At 36.4% G+C, this 3,127-nt stretch overlaps 1 protein-coding gene across 1 annotated transcript; it reads right to left on the reverse strand.

The window, feature by feature from the left end:
- Positions 1–957: 957 nt before the first annotated feature.
- Positions 958–2,579, reverse strand: LOC122066299 (two-component response regulator ORR4-like). The gene is made up of 5 exons (XM_042630123.1): positions 2,233–2,579; positions 2,003–2,106; positions 1,832–1,909; positions 1,665–1,735; positions 958–1,566 (listed from the first exon to the last, which is right to left on the reverse strand). Exons 1-5 carry the CDS (start codon positions 2,327–2,329, stop codon positions 1,332–1,334), a joined length of 585 nt encoding a protein of 194 aa, XP_042486057.1. The 5' UTR covers positions 2,330–2,579; the 3' UTR covers positions 958–1,331.
- Between the last annotated feature and the right edge of the window lie 548 nt (positions 2,580–3,127).

Genomic DNA, 3,127 nt, shown 5'->3' on the forward strand with positions numbered 1-3,127 from the left:
TCTTCTTCTCACATGTAATGACCTTGCTGTCCTCTTATATACGATACTGTTTTGTCACACCTTATTGGTTCACTCTCCTATGCCGTTTGCTTAGAAAACTCTCTCCCAAAAAATAAGAAAAAATAATAATAATAATAAAAAAAGTTTTGAGATGTAAGAATTGTGATTTTGACAAATAAGTGAGTTTAAAAAAATATGTAAAATGTTAATTAAAGATCGGGGAAAGATTCTTATGACGCCAACTCAAAATCAAAACTGTAGGCCCCCACCCAAAACACCTTAGCTTGTCTCATAGAAATTGTCCCAAACACTCGCTATTGGAGAGGGTCATCTTTTCCAGCCCTCTCTTTCACTCGAAACTGCACATGGGCATCGGAGGGAACCTACTTTCTTATAGATTTCACTCCACTTCTTCAAAGTGAAACTTTCTGCTTTCCTCTACAGGGAAATTGAGAGATTACAAAAGTTTGACTGATTAAGGTCAACGTTTGGACAAGGAATGAGATATCAAGTAGGGCCTTCGAAATATGAAAAGGAATTTTTTTTTTTTTTGACCAAATGACAAAGTATCATAGTAGAATCTAGAACACACCCAACCAAGACCCTATTGCCAACCCATTTTTGTTCCACAACTCTCTGTTCCAGGCTGCTCTGCTACTTATAATGGAATCAAACTTTATTACAAAATTTCTTCAATATGTTCCTCATATTAGATTCTTCTGTTCCAAACATGCTTTTATTATTAATTTGGAAAACTTAAAGGCAACCATTGAATTGACCCTCCAAATCTCTCAATATAAAAAGGAAGTTGAAATATTATCTTCATCATCAACACCTGCATTCAAGGGGAAAAGCATCCTTGAATTGCAGATCCTTTTGCTTTATCTTGTTTCACTTTCATCATCAAACTAATTAGTCAGAATTAATTTTTTTGGGAGAGCGGGGAGAAGAACTATCTGATCATCAAAAAGACTATTTTTTTGGATTTTAACCCAAATAGTGATTCCCTTTGAAGTTCTATCCATTATTTACATTTCTATTGTGATTCTCTGCAAATCTGAATGGAAATTTTGGTATGTAAATGTATACAAGTATCCCATTAATCAAAAAAGAAAAAAATAAAATAAAAATTACAGGTATCCATCCCACTGTGATGAACATATTTCTCTCCTTATGGTTTCCCTCTCCCCTGCCCCTTACACACATTGCTAGCTCTTGGGCATGTGTCATGAAGCATGAAGAAGAAGGAAACAAAAATATTGTTGAAAAGAAGAGAAGTAGGAATTATGGGATCTCCTTCTTCTTGTAAAAGGGAAACTACTATTTATTTATCAAACCACTGTTAAACCACTTAATCTTGGCCTGGTTCTTTCAGGTGAAAGGCTACCTGTTAGACCTTCTTCCATGGCCTTTCTCTTGTTACTGGGTTGTTGTTGTTGTGGTGGTGGTGATGGTGGTTGTTGTTGATCTTTATACTTTCCCTTAAGAAGATGGGGTTGAAGCCTTTTCATATCTGATATCTGAACTGGTTTAAGAAAGAACTCCTCTGCTCCTTCTTCTAAACATCTGATCACAACCATAAAATATAATAACAGTTTAGAAATCAAATACAATTCTTGTAATTCTACAGAGAATTTGAAAAAGAATGTTGAGATGATTTTTACCTGTTAATCCTAGAAGGTACATTCTCAGAGGACATGATGACAACAGGAATGTCTTTTAGAGATGAAGATTCCTGTAGAACAAAACCATAGAAAATCTAATAAGCTTCTTTGAAAATAAGATTCCTAGAACAGAGAGTAAAACAAAAAGACTAAAAACAAAATCAAACCTTGATTTTTTTTAGCAGATCATAGCCTGTCATTCCAGGCATACAGTAGTCTGTGATGATGAGATTTACTTCCATTTCCTGTAAAAACATATACTTAAACATCAATCAACAGAACCCAGCAAGAGAGAGAAGATCTAAGATTTTTTCACAAGCTTAAAGATGAAATTATACCTGATTATGGTGTGAAGAAACTGAAGGTGGGTTTGAGTTTCTCTGGTCATCCTCATGAAAACCCAGGAATTCTAGAGCTTTGCTTCCTGAATCCACTGTAGTAACTGCCAAAATTAACAAAACCCAGAAGAAGAAACAGTCATGAATCAGTAGGGAAGAACTCCAAAATTAACTCTTCTGTTTCCTCATTTTTTTAAAATTTTTTCTTCAGAAAAGTTTCATCAACTTACCATGATAAGATGAGTTCTTCAGCAGCCTTTCAATCAGTTTTCGGTCTAGAAGGCTATCATCAACTGCTAAAACATGAAATTGAGCTTCTTCTTCCATACCCGTCTTGCTGAAACAAAGATCCAGTAGGGAAGAACAGGGGAAGAAGAAGAAGAAGAGGAGGAATAATTGATTGGTTGGTTGTGGTCCTTATCGATGAGTTCTAGGAGAGAAATGAAGAACCCATTAGAGTTGAAATACTACCCACCAAAATCCAGAGCCTAGAAAGGAAGATCCGACCAGATTTCACCCCAAATCTCCCAAAATTTCCAACTTGATTTTTGAATTAGGAAGCAAGCAAGGGACCCTCTTTTCTATATATATCTTCTCTTTATAAAAACAAGAAATAATAATAAGAAATGAATGAGATTTTGATTATTAAGTCTCTAACTTTTCCCACTCAGGGCCACGGGCCACGGGCCAAGGCTTTGTTGGGTTTTTTATTACAAAGAGAAAAAAAAATTGAAAGTGTTTTGGACTGAAAGAAAAAGGTTGGGACCTTATGGGAGGTAGTGCCAGGTCCCACCAAAATCCTCTTAAGAGATACTGTGACGTCACCTCTGTTCCTTTCCTCTGGTGTGAAATCATGTGCGCTTACCATATCTTGAGCAGGTGGGGTGGTGCAAAGAGGGGGCAATTTTATTTGATTCCCTAAGATTTGCTTCCCATGGCCATTTAATGACAGCAATATGTCTCTTCTATTCTTCATTCACGGATTCCATCCAACCCTCTCTCTCTCTCTCTCTCTCTCTCTCTCTCTCTCTCTAACCGACCCAGGACCCATCTTATCCTTTGTATCACCTCCCTCCATTTATAACCATCTATCCGATACTATAGGACCCAATCAGGGTTTGAAAA

This window comes from Macadamia integrifolia, unplaced genomic scaffold (assembly GCF_013358625.1).
Source record: "Macadamia integrifolia cultivar HAES 741 unplaced genomic scaffold, SCU_Mint_v3 scaffold2327, whole genome shotgun sequence".
Taxonomy (NCBI): Eukaryota; Viridiplantae; Streptophyta; class Magnoliopsida; order Proteales; family Proteaceae; genus Macadamia; species Macadamia integrifolia.

Coding starts and splice junctions, on each gene's coding strand:
- LOC122066299 (XM_042630123.1), bottom strand. CDS start 2,329: ATGGAAGAAGAAGCTCAATTTCATGTTTTAGCAGTTGATGATAGCCTT. Junction 1,910..2,002: donor TTTCTTCACACCATAATCAG/GTATAATTTCAT, acceptor ATGTTTTTACAG/GAAATGGAAGTAAATCTCAT. Junction 1,736..1,831: donor ATCTGCTAAAAAAAATCAAG/GTTTGATTTTGT, acceptor TTTGTTCTACAG/GAATCTTCATCTCTAAAAGA.